Raw genomic sequence first — 19,319 nt, 5'->3', positions numbered from 1 at the left:
GCTTCAAGACAAAGGCTGTGAATACTTATTTACATGTGATTTTTCAGCTTTTTTATTTTTTATAAATTTGCAACAATTTCAAAAAATAATTTTTTCACATTGTCATTATGGGGTATTGTGTGTAGAATAATGAGGAAATAAATGAATTTAATCAATTTTGGAATAAGGTTGTTACTTAAAAATATATGGAAAAAGTGAAGCGCTATAAATACTTTCCGGAAACACTGTATGCTTTTTTTTGGAGTTAAACACTTTGAACATCGCTTGAACAAAATTTAAGACCTCGTAAAAACATGATTAAGACTTTTTAGTACCTTTTAAGGGCCTTAATTTTCTAATAATTGATTTATCAACTTTTAACAGACCCTGCGGACACCCGGTAATATTTTAATGTTCAAAAGAGTCTTTAAAAACATTTGAAAAAACAAATAACATAAAACAAAAAGAATTGCGAGAATCAAAAATAAAAAATCATGAACCCATCTCAAAGAGACCAAAATAATCATAACAAACTAAATTGTGCAGTAATAAGAGAGTGAAAACATTTATCAATATGGTTTCAGTTTATTTAGTTATTAATTCAACTAAACACTCCCATACAAAAAAGCCAAATAATTATTCCCATCTGGTCTACATTTATAAATTAGTTTGTCATTTTAAAAAAAAGATCTTTCTCAGAGTATCTCTGTTACACCACTTGGATTTTCTTCCAAAACTGCCTCTGCATACCTGTACATGTCTGTTTATTAAATGAACTGAGTGAAGTATAAACATGTTCGCTAGTAACAGTAATCATCTCACAGCCCCCTTATGGTATGGCAGATACAGTCGACAGTATTCACTCTAGGAATGTGGTTTTGCTCTGTAAATACTTGAAGTGTGGTGTTTGTTGGCAGTGTTCAGTTGCTGTGGACGAGTGTGACGAACAGGAATAGAGAACAGAGAGAGATGGCACCGGTGAGCACAGCCTTCACAAGGAGAGCCGTCCAGCTGCCCAGCAGAAACACATGAACAAACAGCCTGGAGGAGACACAAAAAACCAGGGTTCAGACAGGCAAACACACTGTAAAAAATGATGTTTGCTGTTTGTTTAAATGACTTATTTAAAATGAGCTGACAACACAATTCTTCAGAATGATTTTGTGGCATCTTAACTGTTTTATATTCAATGGGCTAGTTGCACAAGATGGCGCTGGTGAGCTTCCGAGACGCAAGTGTGAATTTGAGTAACGACTGAGCACGAATTTTAGTATCAACAGGGAAAGAATGATAGCAAATTAATGCACTGAGGTATGCAGCAATGTGGTAGGATGTTCTCTCCTGTCGCTGATAAACTACTTTGATTTTTTTATTTTAAACAAGCTCATTTTGGAAACGAAAATGGGAAATCTTCACCTCTTCCTTCATAGTTCTATACGACCGGAATCAAAGAGCATAGAATCACCAAGTGGCAACACTCTGTTGCTATTTGGTAAACAGCCATTAGATGCCACGAGTGTCACACGGCGACCATTTTGGAAAGAAAATTCCAATAGAACAACAGCACAGATAACCGGGTCAGTGCATCTTTTGGCCATTCGATTTTCATTTTAGAAACGGATATTGAAAAACGAAAAATGAGCCGTTTTTTTGATTTTCGGTTTAAAATTCAATAACGAATATTGAAATACGAGGCGTTTTTCTTTTTCGTGGTGATAAATGGAAAAGCAAAATTCAAAAACGTTTTGATTTTCATTTTTTATTTATTTCGAATAACAAAAAACTAAATCGCCAGAAAATAAAAAAGAATAACGGCTTGTTTTTTTATATTCCGAAACCAGATAGGCCGACTCATTCATGGTGACGCAATGCTGCAACACATTATTTTTTTTTTCCACTTAATAACTTTATAAAAGGTATTTTCTTTGGCCAAAAGATACACTGACCCTAACGCTAGACAGAATAAATCATATTAAATCAATATTGAGTAATATACACGAATTAAATATTTTCATACAGCCCCATTGAAAAGCAACATTTTAAACAATATCTTAATGAAAACAATTTCCAAAATGTTGACAGGACTAGGTTTAATATAACATCTGTTTAACTTATAACATGAAAGGTTAACAAAATAACTTACTATTTTAAATTAACATTTTTTTTAGTTTTACCTAAATTAGGGTGATGCAAAAATGAGTATACTCCACAACAAAAACTTTAGTTTGTATGACCTCCGTGATTTTAATGACAGCACCAAGACTGCTAGGTAAGGAATGAACAAGTTGGCTTCATTCTACAACATTTATCTTTTCCATTCTTCAAAAATGAACCCTCTTTTAGAGTTGCTCAAAAAGATGCTCAAATTAATGTCTCTTCAGAATTTCAGATCTGGAGATCAGATCAGATCAGATTTTGTTTCAGAATTCAATCATTTTGGACAAAGTGGCCTTTTACATAAAAGCTTTATTAGTCTCTCTTTAATAGACAACACTGGAAAAATACTATATACTATATAATACATATATTATATACATATAAAACATGTTCTGTCAGACTGTTAATAACAACCCATTTTGAAAGTCGTTTAATTTAACATGTCAGTATTAATTTATATTATGCCAGTGCATAAACTATAAAAGTAATTTTACCTAAAAGTGACAGTTCCAAGAAAATAAGTATAGTTTAAATATAAACATGAAGTCTGTCAAATAAACTATTAAAAGTGCTGATGATTGTGATTGTAAGTGTTGTATTGTCGTCTTTCAGGTTGTATTTCAGCTTTAATGAGCTTTTTAAATAAATAAATAAAAAATAACTTTATTTCACGACAATAATCATGACAGCAATAAGATTTAATGGACAGATGATCGCTTTCACTCCAAAATGGCGGAATCGCGAGGTGCTGCTATTGCAATAAAACGCTCTATTGTGTCGCCTCTTGGTGATTCTAAGCTCTTTGCCGAAAGTAAACGTGCACAAACTTGTGTCTCGGAAGCTTACCGGCGCCATCTTGTGCAACTAGCCAATCCACTTAAATGTGTAAAGACTAATAAGTGAACTTAATTCCTTCATGTTATCCTAACACAAATCGATTGTTTGGAACCCAAAATGAGTTGGGGCAACATGAATAAATTAACTTATTAGTTTGTTTTTATAAATTTTAAGTAGATTTAACTTAAAACATTTAAGTTGTCCACAAAAAACCATCAGAAATTGTGTTGCTTCAGCTCATTTTCAATCAGTATATTGACAAACAGCCAATATATCATAATTTTTTTTTTTTTTTTTTACAGTTTCCAGCTCCTATTTTTTCCAAGAGTGACAGATAACGTATTGAACACCTGAAATGCATTCTAATCAATCAATGAAAATATTCTATAGTAACAATCTAATGATTGATATGAATAAAAAAAAAAATCATTATAATTTAATAAACCAGGGGTGATTTTAGGATTCAAGTTAAAGGCAAAATTATTAGCCATCCTGTGAAATGGTTCGTTTTTAAACATTTTCCAATTGAGGTTTAACAAAGCAAGGAATTTTTTTACAGTATTTCCTATAATATTTTTTCTTCTACAGAAAGTCTTATTTGTTTCCTTTCGGCTAGAATAAAATAATTTTAAAAAGAAAATAATTTACATTTAATAATGTTAAAGAGGGTTAATATGTATTAATTAGATTATAAACCTTACCATTTCATGAGTGAGTGCATATTCTGTGCTTCTGAAGTTTCTGTCGTGTTTCGTCTGGTGCAAACAGCCAAATTGCTTATCACTGCTAATCGAGTCACGTAGCGTGTTGTTAGGACACAGGGTTACAATGTAACCTGCTCACCTAATGTTTACGTTTGTAATATTGAAATAATTTGCTAATTAATAATCTCATGTGGAACTCTGAATCCGTCTAATTTCTGAGTCTGCTATTTCTGGAGGTTGCACTTAGGTCACGGACGCATACTCTGAGAGCCTTTCTGAATGAACGAATGAAACACGTGTTTTCATCCAAGGCAACCCGGGGTGCTGAAATATAATTGGCTAAAGTGGCATTGGGCAGGTTAAAATAACCAAAACAAAAGCAGAGTTCCGGCACGCAACGCCCATTTTTAAAGCAGAATATCTGACTTTGGCTTTTTTTTTTTTTCAGATAAACAAGAATATTCACTTAGCATGTTTCTTAAATATCTTCAAACATATAATGGTATTTTTATGCTTTAGAGAGTGAGAAACGTACATACAGCACCTTTACAAATAAAAGTAATAGCTACAATAAAAATTGACTAATGTTGAAGGGTTGTATGCTAAACTCATAGCAACATTCCTCTGTATTGAACAGACATACCATTTGAGAACTGAACAAACCAAAAAGCCCCACAAATCTTTCTGATTACACACCTGTTTACAAGCATAAAATGTTACCGTTTGCATTTCTCTGCAAACCACTTCCTCAAGTAAATTTTTTGGTTTCCATTTATTAAACAGATTCAAGCATGTGACTTGGGATGCAGCATGAGAGACCATTTAAAGGCCTTTGCAGGTGTTTTGAGCTCATTAGCTGATTAGAGTGTGGCACCAGCCGTCTTCAATACTGAACATTTTCACAATATTCAAATTTTCTGAGATACTGAATTTGGGGTTTTCATTAGTTGTCATCAAAATGAAAAGAAATAAACACTTGACATATATCAGTCTGTGTGGAATGAATTTATATGTTATATAAGTTTCACTTCTTGAATGGAATTAGTGAAATAAATCAACTTTTTGAAGATTACTAATTATCTAATTATAGCACCTGTAAATCTGTTTAATAAATGGAAACAAAATGTTGAGGAAGTGGTTTGCACTTGGGCAGAAAAATGCAAACAGTAACATTTTGTGCTCTTAAGCAGGTGTGTAATCAGAAAGATTTGTAGGCCTAACTTGTTCACTCAGTTCTCAAATGGTATGTCTATTCAATACAGAGGAATGCTGCTATGAGTCCTGTATACAAGCCTACATTATTAGTCAAACAATATGGTTTATTGTAGCTATTACTTTTATATTATTACTTTTAAATTTAATATTAGGCTAATATATATATATATATATATATATATATATATATATATATATATATATATATATATATATATATATATATATATATATACAGTTGAAGTCAGAATTATTAGCCCTCCTGTTAAACTTTAATTGTTTTATCCCCCCCCCCCCATATTTGTTTTGAGGTTTTGTTCCAATGCATCTTTAAACAACTTTCTGAAGATATTCTGATTGTATGACCAGCACTCGTATACGTTTGATCCTTTTGTAATTCAAAAAGGCATAAACATAAATACAGCAAACACAAATACACTATTTCATACGTCATGACTTAACAAGCGGATAGAGGGGCGAAGGGAAGAAAAAGATGTGGTTGAAAAAAAAGTGTGCAAGCAATAGGGATAACAGCACACTGGGGAGAATTGTGAAACAAAACCCATTGAAAAATATGGGGGAGATTCAAAAAGAGTGGACTGCAACTGGAGTCGGTGCTTCCAGAACCACCACGCACAGACATGAAACACAGGGGTTTCAGCTGTTGAATTCCTTGTGTCAAGTCACTCTAAAACAACAGACATCGTTAAAAGTGTCTCATGAGGGCTAAAGACTAGACTGCTGCTGAGTGCTCCAAAAGAAAAACAAAATGCATTTATCAGAGAAATCAGGGTGCCAGATTCTGGAGGAAGAGAGGAGATGCACACAATCCATGTTGCTTGAGGTTCAGTGTAAATTTTCCACAATCAGTGATAGTTTGGGGTGCTGTGTCTTCTGCTGGTGTTGCTTCACTCTGTTTTCTGAGGTTCAAGATCAACACAGCTCTATACCAGGACTTCATGCTTACTGCCACTGACCAACTTTGTGAAGATACAGATATCATTTTTCAACAAGACTTGGCACCTGCACACAGTGCCAAAGTTATCAGTACCTGGTTCAAGGATCATGGTATTCCTGTTAATTGGCCAGCAAACTCGCCTGACCGCAACCCCATTGAAAAACTCCAGGGTATTGTGAAGAGGAAGATGCCATATGCCAGACCCACAATGCAGAAGAGCTCAAGGCCACTATCAAAAAAAAACCTAGGCTTTCATAACACATGAAAAGTGTCACAGACTGATCCACTCCTTGCAGAAGAGCTCAATGCCACCATCAAAGCAAGCTGAGCTCTTATAACACCTGAGCAATGACACAGAGTGATGGAACCATGCCACGCCACATTACTGTTGTCATTCAGGTAAAAAGAGCCTCAACTAACCAATGACTGCTGTGCATGCTCATACTTTTTATATGTTCATACTTTTTAGTTGGCCAAGATTTCTAAAAGTCCATTCTTTGTATTGGTCTTAAGTTCTGTTCTAATTTTCCTTCCTTTTGTGCCTTTCCTTCCTTGTGCAAGGTGTCACTGGTCATCTTTTGGACAACTGTTAAACCAGCCATCTTCCCCATGATTACAGAACAGATCTAAACTGAGAGACCATTTAAAGGCCTTTGCAGGTGTTTTGAGTTCATTGGCTGATTAGAGTGTGGCACCAGCCATCTTCAATACTGAACATTTTCACAATATTCAAATTTTCTGAGATACTGAATTTGGGGTTTTCATTAGTTGTCATCAAAATGAAAAGAAATAAACACTTGAAATATATCAGTCTGTGTGGAATGAATTTATATGTTTTATACGTTTCACTTCTTGACGAATGGAATTAGTAAAATAAATCAACTTTTTGAAGATAATCTAATTATAGCACCTGTAAATCTGTTTAATAAATGGACTCAAAACGTGTACTTGAGGAAGTGGTTTGCATTTGGGCAGAAAAATGCAAACAGTAACATTTTGTGCTTGTAAGCAGGTGTGTAATCAGAAAGATTTGTAGGCCTAACTTGTTCACTCAGTTCTCATATGGTATGTCTATTCAATACAGAGGAATGCTGCTATGAGTCCTGTATACAAGCCTACATTATTAGTCAAACAATAAGGTTTATTGTAGCTATTACTTTTATATTATTACTTTTAAATTTAATATTAGGCTAATATATATATATATACAGTTGAAGTCAGAATTATTAGCCCTCCTGTTAAATTTTTATTGTTTTATACTAATTAATAATAATTAATTTAATTAATTTGGAAATTAAAATATCAAAATTTTTGTTAAGAGACATATTACACATACCCTTGTATGCTGTTTGGGATGTTTTCATCCATTCGGGGGTGATTATGAATCTTAATTTGGCCACAACTTTCTTAGTGTTTCAGCAAGTGGAAAGATTTTTGGTGACAAATCTTATGTTTTTGACACATATTTTGGGAAAATGCTGAAATTTTGAAAATGCTAAAATTTGAAATTTTTCAACTAAACTCAACAATACACTCAGGGCAAATTGACTACCCTTTTGTTATGTTAGTGGCTGTTTTTGTCCCACTGACTTCCATTATAATAACACTTTTTGAATGCAAAGTCATGACACCATTTAATTATGCTTCATTAATGGTATTTTTTTCATCTTGGGAGAGGTTGAATTATAAATTATTACTGTTGATCATCAGTTGCAGTGCAAAAAAAGCAGCTTAGTTTCTGGCTTTTATATGGAGTTAAATGGGGTCTAGTGTCTGGGAAAATCAAAACAAGCACCTCAGATCTCAGAACATAGTAAGTGTATTTATGCATGCATACTATAATTTGCTGTTATATACCTTTTTGCACCGGCCTATAAAAAGAAGAAGGCTATAAACAGAGGTCGGAGCCAGTCCAAGTGTGTGAGACCTGACTCCAAGTGGGTGGGCCTTCAAGCTCCAAGTGTGCTGTACAAACCTAAAGTTTTTAATTATTTAATGTCTTGTACATGACACGGAGACCAATACTGTGCTTTATGAATGTCTACACCTACCCCAACCCTTTACCCAACCTCACAGTAACCTGTTGTGTTTTATTAATATCTGCTCCACCTACACTACCTAAACCCAACATACTTGTGGTTTAAGTCCCTCCCACTTGGAGGTCACCCAACCTACTTGCGGTGTAATCCCTCCCACTTGGAGGTCTCCGGGCTGCAGCAATACACTTGATCAAAAGGGTTAATGGTGCCAACTGATGATCAACAGTAAAAATGACAAATGTTACCTCATCCCAACAGGGAATACCACCAACAATCAAGAATGCATGATTGTATGGTGTCATGGCTTTGCAATCAAAAAAGGTCATTATAATTGAAGTCAACAGGGCAAAAACAGCCACAAACATAACATAAAAGGGTAGTAAATTTAATCAGTCCACAAGGGTTAAGTATAAAGTACTAAAGAAACTACAAGATTACTAGATACAAGTTATATTTGAAGAGTTCAGATGCAAAAGCTACTAAATGCCACTTCCGCCAAAAATGAGCTTATGACATTGAGTGAATGCTTTAAGCATGTAATACATGTTCAACAAATATTTTTGCTTCAAATCATCTAAAAATCGCAGCATCCACCCATTCAGAAATCACAGTTCTTTGGCTCAAGCCTCTAAACGCCACTTGCCTTTGACAGCAAAAGCCGATATGTCCCGGGAACCAATCAGAAGGCGCGAATCAAATCATATGTTTTCAATGTAATGGCGCGCTGATACACCATCTTTATGAGGAAACTGTTTTATTACGCTTCCGATTTAGACTTGAAAAGATGGAGTTTGGTGAACTGGATGAGCCTGTCAGACTGTCAGTGAATGGCAAATGAAAAGATCTTTTACCTCAAAATTATGCATTATAAGAAAAAGAAAACACACTACAGTTAGAAGTGTAGCATGCATTCATAACGATTTTTTGCACAGTGACGCTACTATGAATGAGTCTGATTTACTAGCCTATACATTAAACGGCAACTCCATTTCACAAGTGAGGAACTTAAGATGCCCTTCTTATAACCCGCATGGATGCTATAAGGATTAACAATAGACGAAAAAGAGACCAAGAGCTTGAGTATGATGAGAATGAATGAATGACATCTTTCAAAAGTGTCTGAGAGACACCCCCTTTTTTTGTCCAGTAGGCCCACCTTGTGTTTTATTTACAGATTTAAGCTATTTTTTAAAAGATAAACATAATGTATAAAACTATACATTATTTATAATACATCAATAAATTATATAACTTTTTTTATTACTGCACAATGCACAGATATTCATGTTTCACAGTTTGTTTACACTACATTATTTGAATCTAACAAGCTCAGTTTTCAATGTTTACATTGCTCTACCTACATTAAATCCAAATCCCAAATATCAAAAATGACAACAGATAGTTAAGATTTAATTAATGTTAGTTTTAATGTTATTGATTAATGCATTTACTTTACAGATATCATTCATTCATTTTCCTTCTGCTTAGTCCCTGGTAAATCAGGGGTTACCACAGCGGAATGAACCACCACTTACTTGACAGATTTATCTATTTTTAATTTTAGGGGTTTTGTGTAATGCGTTTTATGTTTGGTAAAATAATTTCTAATACTACTAATTACACTGTCTTGTCCCAATAGGTGGATTTAGAGGTTTTTTGCAAAAAAGAAGCACAAGTGGATTTAGCTGGTTTTGACACAAAAGAAAATCTACTGTACCTTGTTAAAAACCAAAGAATTTGCTAAAGTGACATTTAAAAAAATAAGTTATTTTATTTACTAGATAATAACCTTATTATTACCTATAAAATTAAACCTAATTATAGGAGTCTGATAGAAAAGGCTCATTTACAAAAGAGGTCTGATGGATTTAGAGGGTTTTGCATCTGAACTCTTCATATGGAAAAAATCTAAATTTTCATTACTGAGTTTTCTAAAGTAAACTTTTTTTGCAGTTTAATTGTATATCGCAAGACTAGAAATATGCACTAACAAAGAGAAATATGTACAGTTTTAAGTTAACGTCACCTAATAATTATCAATACTACTGCCGAAACTACCACAATGTAAACTTGTCAATTTTTTGTACAATATATTCAAGCTTTTCATATATTTTCAAGTCTTCAGAAAAGACAGCTTAAAGCAGATGGAGGCCTGATTTCAGACCTGACATTAAACATGAAATAAAAAAAAGACATGTACACTGTTAGTGATAAAATAACAAAACAAAAGTACTTCAGTTGAGGAGACACTCAAACAGCAAGACATCACTCCTCTCTAAAGACACAATTCATATACTGATGACAATTGCACAATAGCTCAGTATTTCTGCAATTATGCAAGTTCTTACATACCAGCTATGCAATACTATGCAAAGGTCTATAGGCCACCACTAGCATTTAATTCCAAACACAGGCAATTACTAAAAAAAAAACAAATCTAATTTATGGCAATGCTACCCTCTAGAGGGCGAATGGATGAATGCACTTTCTGAAACAAGTTAAACGGGTTTATGAGGATGAGGCAAGCACAAATTAATGCCACTGGATTTTTATCAATTTATTAGAATATGCTCTGGTTCATTTTTCATTCATCAAAAAAAAAAAAAAAAAGGATTATCATACATTTTTACTGTGATTTACTGAAGACACCCAGTAATATGTCTTTCAGAATACTTATAATTTACAGCCAATTATATTTTTATATAATATAATATTATTATATATTTTTATTTACCAAATAATATATAATATTGTCAGACATATTTAGGACATGATTAGAAACATCAGCTCTGATGACATTAAAATACACCATTAATAATAATAATAATCTATTTATTAAATGTAAATTTAATTCAACTGAATTACTCCTTTCTGTTCATTTTAATAACCAAAAGTCACAATAAGTATGTGGTTTCATATTTACATATATACAGTGCATCCGTAAAGTATTGTTAGTGCTTCACTTTTTCATGTTGCAACCTTATTCCAAAATGGATTAAATTCATTTATTTCCTTAAAATTCTACACACAATACCCCATAATGACAATGTGAAAAAAGATTTCTTGAAATTGTTGCAAATTTATTAAAAATAAAAAAGCTGAAAAATCACATGTACATCAGTATTCACAGCCTTTGCCGTGAAGCTCTAAATTGAGCTCAGGTACATTCTGTTTCCACTGATCATGCTTGAGATGTTTCTGCAGCTTAATTGGTTCACCTGTGGTAAAGTCAGTTGATTGGACATGATTTAAAAAGGCATCCACCTGCCTAGATAGTGCATGTCAAAGCACAAACCAAGCATGAAGACAAAAGAATTGTCTGTAGACCTCCGAGACAGGATTGTCTTGAGGCTTGTCTTGTCTATGTTTTTCAGCAGCAGAAACTGAAAGAATAGTCAGGATGGAGGGAAAGATGAATGCAGCAATGTACAGAGACATCCTGAATGAAAACCTGCTTCAGAGTGCTCTTGATCTCAGACTGGGGCAAGGGTTCATCTTCCAGCAGGACAATGACCCAAAGCACACCGCCAAAATATGGCTTCACAACTCGGTGAATGTCCTTAAGTGGCCCAGCCAGAGCCCAGATCTAAATCCTACTGAACATCTTTGGAGAGATCTGAAAATGGCGGTACACTGTCGTTTCCCATCCAACCTGATAGAGCTTGAGAGGTACTGCAAAGAGGAATGGGCAAACATTCCCATAGACAGGTGTGCCAAGCTTGTGGCATCATATTTAAAAAGATTTGAGGCTGTAATTGCTGCCAAAGGTGCATCAACAAAATATTGAGCAAAGGCTGTGAATACTTCTGTACATGTGATTTTTCAGGTTTTTAATTCTGAATAAATTTGCAAAAATTAAAAAACTATTTTTTCACATTGTCATTATGGGGTATTGTGTGTACAATTTTGAGGAAATAAATGGATTTTATTAGCGCTATCAATACTTTTCACTGTAAATTTGTTGTTAAATTATAAAACAATATTCTTGCCCAAAGATACCTGAAACTGAACATTACTAAAATGTATTGATGAAATGTATATTATAGGCAATATTATGAACTTATACCCTGTGTAAATGATTAATCGGAAAGCTTTGAAATACTTTGAGTACCAATGGATTTTTTTATTGACCTTATTCTGCAATATGGAAGTGGGCTAGTTTTTATGACTTGTTTTAGAACTTCTGATTCAGAAATGACTATAGGAATAATTAAAGGCAAAAAAAATTGTCAAATTATTTGCTTTACAAACAAGTGTGTTCATGACAATACATAAAAAGCAGAACAATATAATAAGAAAATATCAGTTTGCAACATAAGCAGCAACATAACAAGCTGTTTCCAACGACTAAAATACAATAGAAGTGAATGAGAGCGGAAGTCTTGAGCCAAAAAGACTTCAATGGCTGTGCCCGCTCATTAAGAATAACGTTAGTATTAGAAAAACATAAATATGAAGGACAATGAATCTTAAAATACTCTGAATGCAGATTAAAGATGAATAAGAGTAACTGTGATACTCACTCCATGAGAAAGCCCTTATAAACGCACAATCCCAGCAGGATGGCGACAGGAAGACGGAAACTTTTGGGAAGGTCATATCGAGTGAACATCCACACTACTGCTGCCATCGCAATATAATGTACCTGATATGATAAAAAACATGCTCAGGTACAGAAAGTAGAAAGTAATAGGAATTAGCTAAAAAAAACAATACCTAATACTAGCATTTTATATATGTAGAGAACAACAGAAAAGCTAAAGCAACTTACCAGACTGATGTTGGAATCAAAGCTCATTTGGATGTATTTCCAGTCAAACTCAATGCCGCGAGCTCCGACCCATAATGGTATACATCTGTTAACAACAAAGCAGACAAAATATTTTTACTGTACTGTATATGCATCAATAAATCAAATTTGGACCACAAACACTTAAACAAAAGTGATTTATATAACCATATCATTTAATTAATATTGCTTGCCTGAAAAATCATTGCATGAAGTGAACGTACCATTACTTGCCAATAAAATGTAGTGCAAGTAGAGTAAAAGTATCTGTTGTAAGTACTACTCCTTAAGTATTTTAGGATGCTGTGAAAATTACTCCACCTTATACCCTGTTAATCAAAAATGTAGCTTACAGCAGTGCCATGTTGCTTTAATGTTTCTGTGTGTAAACATATTAATCCCACTTCAAATTTATAGACCATAAATGGCAAATCATTTCATTCATGGACTATACATTTAGGCTGCATTTACACTGCATGGTTCAAGTGACTCAATTCCGATTTTTTTTCTCCCATGTGGCACAGATCGGCTATGGCTCATGTACGGATAAGCAGGAAAGAATCACATGGATTCCGATTTTACTCAAATCAGATTCAGGCCTTGTTTATATGTGGAAAATGCCCTCATGTCTGCAGTGCAAGCAGGTAGATCAGACTTTTACCGGTCAATTCGAGTCGCGCGTCATTAAAAACCATAGCGAATGACGTCAACGCTGATACTTTCAATTCAGAACAAACTTCAGCAGAGTCTCAATCCTTAAATCTCATACACGAGGACTAAAATATTGAGGCTTTTATATTGTCATGTAGCACAAGTATTTAAGCATGTTTAACGAGAAAGAGAGCGCAATATCCGCCATGTAAACAATATAAACTATTATAAAACTGTTGCATATATCACGTGCAAAAATCACGTCTTGGACATGACATTAAAATGCCTACTGGTTTAAAAAGGCCTAGATTAAAAGAAAATGGTCATATGAGAACTTTTCTGTCATAAACTATAGTAAAACAACTAGTCAAAAAGAACAAAAATAAAAAATAAACGCTGTGAAAACATTAAATACAGGAAACGAGAAAAGAGAGCTCATTTATTATCAGCTATGAGCCAGCGCCTGCTGTTTTTTTCCTGCTCATTGTGTCTTTGCCATGTGCTGTGTAAATGCAGACAATCGGATACGAGTCACTTTTAAAAGAAGATGTAAGCAGGTCAGCAAAAAAAAAAACGGATAGTCACAAAACCGTAATTGACCATCAAGATCTGCAGTGTTAATACAGCCTGAAAATGTGAGATTGGATTATTATACAAACCTTTAACGAGCCAATAGAAACCAGGTAGATGTATTTATGTGCAGAGCAAAATCAGTGTAACATAAGAGGCAAAAATCTAGCCGTGGCGATATGTTAATGCTTATAATCCCTTATAAAATTTTAACCTTGACTAACAAGCTATGAGCGTCCAGCAGATGGCGCTGCAAAGCAAGCTCATTCAGCAGCACTGATAGAAGATATGCAATTTGGGCATGTTTTGAAAATGTAAAAGTCTGTAGTGAATTTATTAAATGTTTAAGGTAATTTGGTGATTTCAGTCATCATACAGTAGGCATCTTTCAACTTCTCAAAAGTTGTAAAGTACCAATACAGCATAATAAATGTACTCAAGTAAAAGTAAAAGTACACATTTAACTACTTTAAGTACAATTCTTAAAAAAAAAATAGATTATAATAACTGGTTACTTTTCACCACTGCTAACTGCTGATGAAAATAATACCTGGACATGATGAGCTCAGCTGTGGCCCAGCCCATCGCTGCCACCATGATCTTATATTCACCCTTCCCTGCATTCCTGGACATGACCAGATGAAGACCTAGAAGATCAGCCATGTCTACTGTGGCCTTCATGAACTCCTGTGGGTTAACATGACAGAAAAAAATTACTTTATTATGTCTGCTGCATCACTGATTTACATACATTAATATACACGATTGTTTGTACTTTGAGCACAACTAAAATAACGTGCGACCAAGCAGAGAAAAGCTTTGTAATTTTTCAGCCCAAACTTATTTATACTGACAAGTGTCTGTGGGAAAATGCATAATGAAAAGTTTAAGAATAAGTTAAAGCAGTCGTTTTTCTCCAATGTGACATTTCAACTAAAATGGAAAATGTTTTACGCTGCTTAGAATTGAAAGCCTAAAAAAAATGCAAACTTTTGAAAACATTTCAAAGTACATGTTTTGCTAGTGACTTACCTTTGTAATGTGGAATACTTAAATAGGTTTTTGTGAAAATATGTTATGCATATTTTGCATTTAGTTTATATACGTGTACTTCACAAGCAAGACAATAATAGCCTAAAAGTGTGTAGTGCTTCTTTAAAATAAAAAAGACATCAACTATAATCCTCAAAGGTTCAACGCTAAAGATTTTCTACTGGCCCAATCGGAGATATTCACTAGCCCTGGCAAAATTTTCACTGGCCCCACCAAAAAAGAAGTTCTTAGACACATATTTTAAATAACGTGTCAAACGCCAAACACAATTGTATAAATACACATTTTATTCAACATAACTTTTTCTTAAATAGAACTGACAATTTAAAAAAAATACATTTGTGATGTAACTAAATTTGGAAAAATAATATTAAATAAATATAAAAATATATAAAATAATAAAGTTATATATTATAGTATTATATATTATAAGGGAAAATGTGCACTTTAAGGTAAGACTTTCTCATACATAGGCTCTATAGTTGTAAAGTTTAGTAAAAATCAATCTATTAAAATAATGTTGGCTAGAATTAAGCATTATAGGCTTATAGACAGAAAGAACAGATGAAGCGAGACTGCAGTCAGATCATGAAGCAGATCAATGTTGATCTTTCTTTTGAGGTGTCAGTGCAGAAATAAACAAAACAACAGGTCTAATACATAATATTATAAGATTCAAATATGGAAAAATGATCAGATGGTAATTTATGCCAATTTTCCTAAGAGATAAACAGCACTCGGTAATATTTCAGCATGCTTATAAATGGCTATTACATATCCATAATACACTGTGCTATAGCCAGTGGTTGGATCATTTTTCTTTCTCACTGCAATCGATCCGTTCCAGAGTTCATTTGAATTGAGCCGAGACCACCTCATTCAGGTGATCTCGGACCAGTTGGTTGGGGGCGGATAAGAGCGCAATTGCGGGATTTACATATACCAAACAAACCGTGCTAACTGACAAGACAGTCGAAGCCAAATTAAAAATTTTTAATAGTGACAAGGCAGCACTGGCCCAATCGAGCCAGTAACCATTCTGTCTACTGTCCCGAGCGTCGCGCACGCTGGCCCCGGGTCATCGGGCAGTCCTTACTGTTGAGCCATGAATCCTGGGAAGCATAATACAGCTTTTTTTTCATTTCGAGTGTCTGTGTCAAGGAGGACTGTTTTGACAACATTGTTGTCTGTACATAAAACAGTACCTACATGATTTTGCAAGACCAATGGTGCTTGAGAACAAAAAAAATAATTTTTGTGAAAATTTTACAGTAAAACACACAAATTGAAGCAAATACTGCCATACGTTTTGAGAAAAACCACCATAAACAACCATTTTAGGCTGCAGATATACTGTAGTCAGCATCTGAAGTGGATCAAAACCTTTCATCAAAATTGTCTTAAAACTAATGAACAATACCAATTCTTGTCTTAGGACAATTTAGATTTTTTTTTAAATCCAATTCAATGTTGACTTCTATACCCATATTTTATATATATACTCATTTTAGTTCAAAGACAACTCACCCCGACAAAATCATAAACACCAGCTCCTCCCTCCCAGGTGGGGAAAAATGTGGCGAGAAACAGCATCTGTAAGAGAAACCACAGACTTAACGATAACCTCATCACTAGGCATGAGACGATAACAGTCATGTGATTTGGAGAAGTCAAGGTTTTAAAACCGCCAAAATGTTCTGCTATATTGATCCTAAGGTACGTGTAAGTTTTTTAATTTACGTTTTTTTTTTTTAAGCTTTTTTTTAGGACAACAGTATCCCCAGCAGAAAAGATATTCAAAGATGCCGTTTTAAATGATAAAGAAATCTGTGTTTTGAAACTAATGAAGACAGCAGAAGTCAATGATTCAATTTGAATGATTCAGCCTGACATGTTAACTGCTCCAAAATATAAATAAAATTTAAATGTTTGTCAAAATAAAACATATTGTGTTCAATGGGGGAAAATATGTTTTTTTTTTACCCAGACATTTCAAAAGAAGATATTTCAGAGCAGTACTCACATTACAGTGAAATCGGGATATTTATATCCAAGGTTATCATACCAGCCCATGCTTACTCATAACATTCATTATAAATTTCTGAGGAACAGAGACTTTACTCACCTTGCACAGCTGCACAAAGAGGTATGTGGCACCTGCTTGGACACATCTCCAAAATGCATTATATTCAGATCTGGCAAAATAATAAACCAAGTGTAAATATAAGAACAATGATCAGAGCTAGAAAACCCAATCAGATCTTTGTAGCCCTTATTATTAAGAGCTGAAAATGTTAAATGATTATACAGTAAAAAAAAGTAATAAAATGACATTTGCAAACATGTACTAAGTAAAAAGAAGAAATATCTAACATTGCGATATTCTGTTATTCTGCAATTTGGATCGTGATATTAATACAAATTCAACAAGTGACTTGAATATCTCTAATTGGAAAGAATTGATCCTTTTAGATTGGTTAGGACAGAGTATATACAGGAATCAGAGAGTGATTCAATACCTTTAAGACTTTTTAAAGACTCTTTCCATACATTTTAAGACCTTATAACCACTTTTCAACTGGAAACACTTTTAACTTACAGTACATTTACTAAATATTAATGTAAGAAACTAATCCAAAACATTATTCATATTCTGAATAAAACTCTATTAAATCTAGCTAATTCAGCAGGTTGGTGCCTCTAGAACTGCAGAAATAATGGTGTTTCCTTGGTTATTGCAGTAAACAAAGCAGCATGATGTCAAATCTAGAAGGATATCATTGATTTCATAAATTACACAGCATCCTGATGTTCACAGATTTAATTCAGGCAAACTTTAGCATGCAATTAAAAATTGCATAATCAAAAATGATATAAAATTGAATACCTTGCAAAACAGCATTTAGGATTTTTTAAGGGCCTTAAATTTCTCTATATTGATTTATCCACTTAATACTTTTTAAGACCCTTTGGACACCCTCTAGGATGATTCAGTAGTTGAGCGCATCTCATCTAATATAATCTAATAAACCCTCTACAAAAACAATAAAAACCAGATACAATTGAAATAAACAGTGTTTTGCGGTTTGCCGTATAACAGTATTCAGGTACAGTAATTGAATAATGAAAATAATACACTCAAATGAGTCATTATTAAAGTTACAAACTGTACAATTTCTTATGCCTGAATGATTTAAAAATCAATATACAGTCACAGGCCTCAAAAACATATGCAAACGACGATTTATAATACAAAATTAACACTGCATATCCTAAGATGTGACTACTGCAAATGATTGCGATATCGATGCTGAAAGGATATATTGTACAGCCATACTAAAGTTATGAAATAGCTGCGTTTCCTAACCATCCTCACCAACATATTAGTTTGGCATATGGCATATAGCATAAGAAGATTATATTGTACACTGACTTAGCATAACACAAACCTATTGAATAGCTAATTCATACTAAAATATTAATATTTATGGGTAATTTTATACAGATTTTACGCAATTAAATTCTATTATACTCCAGTCAAGTAAGAAAACATTATATACTTACAATCCACTGCATTTGTATGTAATGAAATATGGGAAATATGCCAAAGAAAAACAGTTTCCAAAATGGAAAAGCGTCATGGTGGAGATTTCACTGTGATTTCCCTCAGATTCTGTTCACAGGAGAAAAAAAAACATTTAACGTTAGATATGAATCTAAATGAACATGTATTTCCAAGATTACGAATTTATTACTGTATACACATCGCTTGCATTATATTGAGAATCAAATATACAACATATATTGCTAGCTTATTGGTTTATTAAAAGGTCAAACTGTTCAAATGTAAGATTTAGAAACCACTTGTACTACTAGGCTACATCATCGGCACCAGACAGCGTGCTCATGTCGTAAAAAACGCTCGATATAAAATTTTAAGATATTATAATAGGCATTTGTTTATGAAATAACTTTAATTCCAAACACGGTTATTATTTAAACAGAAAGACTGCTTTCTTACCAACAAATTAGTGATTTTGGAATGACAGGCGCAGGGTCACATAATCCTCCGGTGCATCACTGTTAAAGGTCCGAGCGGATACACTCGTTCTTACAGTAGTTCTGCCTGTCAAAGAGCTGATTTCAAACTAAACACGTCGAATATGTGTGTGTACCCTAACTACATATTGTGCCAATAACGTTAGCAGAATGTCAAACGGGGAGCAAGACTGAAATCAAGTAGTGAAACAGTAGTTATCCTTCATTCACTTCTGGATTTAAACCTCGAGTTAACAATTACGAGATGTGATAATTGTTGAACCGTATACTGTAAAGAGGGTTGATTACAACGAGTAAACACTTACTTT

General features: G+C 33.7%; 1 protein-coding gene across 1 annotated transcript; it reads right to left on the bottom strand.

Moving 5' to 3' along the window:
• Nucleotides 1-544: 544 nt before the first annotated feature.
• Nucleotides 545-19,082, bottom strand: tmem147 (transmembrane protein 147). Its single transcript, XM_056475271.1, has 8 exons — nt 18,974-19,082; nt 18,517-18,625; nt 17,078-17,147; nt 16,480-16,545; nt 14,450-14,586; nt 12,661-12,745; nt 12,413-12,534; nt 545-1,020 (listed from the first exon to the last, which is right to left on the bottom strand). The coding sequence occupies exons 2-8, from the start codon at nt 18,591-18,593 to the stop codon at nt 900-902; spliced, it is 678 nt and encodes a 225-aa protein (XP_056331246.1). The 5' UTR covers nt 18,594-18,625; nt 18,974-19,082; the 3' UTR covers nt 545-899.
• Between the last annotated feature and the right edge of the window lie 237 nt (nt 19,083-19,319).

This window comes from Danio aesculapii, chromosome 16, assembly GCF_903798145.1.
Source record: "Danio aesculapii chromosome 16, fDanAes4.1, whole genome shotgun sequence".
Classification (NCBI taxonomy): domain Eukaryota; kingdom Metazoa; phylum Chordata; class Actinopteri; order Cypriniformes; family Danionidae; genus Danio; species Danio aesculapii.
The sequence above is the reverse complement of the archived record's forward strand: the minus strand, read 5'-3'. Positions and strand labels throughout refer to the sequence as shown.

Excerpts from the sequence above, each read along its gene's own strand:
- tmem147 (XM_056475271.1), bottom strand. The coding sequence starts at position 18,593 with ATGACGCTTTTCCATTTTGGAAACTGTTTTTCTTTGGCATATTTCCCA. Across the intron at positions 14,587-16,479 it reads GTGTTTATGATTTTGTCGGG|GAGTTCATGAAGGCCACAGT; the intron begins GTGAGTTGTCTT and ends GTTAACCCACAG. Across the intron at positions 12,746-14,449 it reads GCTGAGCTCATCATGTCCAG|ATGTATACCATTATGGGTCG; the intron begins GTATTATTTTCA and ends TGTTGTTAACAG.